This window comes from Cebus imitator, unplaced genomic scaffold, assembly GCF_001604975.1.
Source record: "Cebus imitator isolate Cc_AM_T3 unplaced genomic scaffold, Cebus_imitator-1.0 Scaffold8, whole genome shotgun sequence".
Classification (NCBI taxonomy): domain Eukaryota; kingdom Metazoa; phylum Chordata; class Mammalia; order Primates; family Cebidae; genus Cebus; species Cebus imitator.
The window spans coordinates 9,181,156-9,182,802 of NW_016107323.1; the positions used below are offsets into that span (position 1 = coordinate 9,181,156).

General features: G+C 48.9%; 1 protein-coding gene across 3 annotated transcripts in view; it reads left to right on the forward strand.

Annotated features, from left to right (window-relative positions):
• Nucleotides 1-1,647, forward strand: part of TRAFD1 (TRAF-type zinc finger domain containing 1) — a 34,527-nt gene that overhangs the window by 31,793 nt on the left and 1,087 nt on the right. For all 3 annotated transcript variants that reach the window (XM_017542899.2, XM_017542909.2, XM_017542917.2), the window contains 2 exons: nucleotides 548-887; nucleotides 1,176-1,248. In XM_017542899.2, coding sequence (XP_017398388.2) covers nucleotides 548-887; nucleotides 1,176-1,248 — 413 coding nt within the window. The remainder of the gene's footprint in view (nucleotides 1-547; nucleotides 888-1,175; nucleotides 1,249-1,647) is intronic.

Below are 1,647 nucleotides of genomic sequence, written 5' to 3' on the forward strand. Positions count from 1 at the left end.
AAAAAAAAAAAAAAAAAAAAGATTTTTCAAGGTTTGCTTGTACGCTATTGTTGAATAGTTAGGAGGCTGTCTTTGAGGACTCAGATAATATGTGCAGAGTAGATAAAATATCCCCAACTCTGCCCTGGAGAAGATGTGGTTTCCAGTAGCCTTTTGGGTGAGCAGTTGCCTTCTTTTTTTTTTGGTCTTGCCCAGGCTGGAGTGCAGTGGCGTATCTTGGCTCACTGCAGCTTTTGCCTCCCTGGTTTAAGTGATTCTCCGGGTCTCAGCCTCCTGATTACCTGAGACTACAGGCATGTGCCACCACACCTGGCTAATTTTATATATTTTTTTAATAGTAGAGATGGGGTTTCACCATGTTGGCCAGGCTGGTCTCAAACTCCTGACCTCAGGTGATCCACACGCCTCGGCCTTCCAAAGTACAGGTATGAGCCACCACGCCCAGCTGTGCAGTCTTCTATCCAGAATCTTTTTGTTCCTGCCCTAAACCTGGCACTATAGCCAGAGCAGGCTTTTCCCTAAAGCTGTTGCCATTTTCTCTTCTCAGGAGACCTGTCTTCTGGTTACCTGGATGATATTAAGCAGGAAACAGCTAATGGGCCCACCTCTTGTCTGCCTCCCAGCCGACCCATTAACAATATGACAGCTACCTATAACCGGCTGTCGAGATCAACATCAGGCCCCAGACTTGGGTGCCAGCCCAGCCCTCCTCGTGTGCTGAAGCTCAACAACTCAGACAGCCAGGACATCCGGGGACGGAATAGAAACAGCCAGAATGGGGCTATAGCCCCTGGGCACGTTTCAGTGATTCGCCCTCCTCAAAATCTCTACCCAGAAAACGTTGTTCCCTCTTTCCCTTGTGTGCCTGCAGGGAGATACGGAGCTAGGTAAGAATCAGTAGCCCAGGAATGGGGCTTGGGAGTAGCTGAAGTGAATATGGGCAAAGGTCTGGTTACCCTGGCTGGGCCTGGGGTAAGACTGAGGTCATTGCATGGTAGGGGGAGGATGTGGATTTTTTCTGTGTTGTCACCTGACTCCAAAATTTATTTTGTGGTCCATGGGGTCTTGAGGGTTTGTTTTGTCTGCTGGTATAGGGCTGCTTCCTGTTACTTCTGAATTTTCTGACCTTTGCACAGTGGCACCTCAGGAGCAAGTTTTCAATTGTTTTCTTTCAGTGGTAGGAGTGAAGGTGGCAGGAATTCCCGGGTCACCCCTGTAGCTGCCAACTACCGCAGCAGAACTACAAAGGTAACATGGGCTCCGGGCCATGATGCTCAGAGGGTACTCAGACATGGTGGGGCTGGTGTGGCTCCTGAAGTTGTAGAAGTTGCTGGGACCAGGCTGGTTGTGGCTGAAGGACTGTTCCTTTGGCATTTGAGGAGGAGGTTTCTAAGGAAGCGGGACGTTTTCAGGGATCCAGGGGAGGAGTACTGCTCTTTTCACTTTTTTTTTTTTTTTTTTTTTTTTTTTTTTTTTGTTAGAGTTTTGCCCTTGTCCTCCAGGCTGGAGTGCAATGGCATGATCTTGGCTCACTGCATCCTCCACCTCCAGGTTCAAGCAATTCTCCTGCCTCAGCCTCCGGAGTAGCTGGGATTACAGGCACCCACCACCACGCCTGGCTAATTTTTATATTTTTAGTAGAGACGA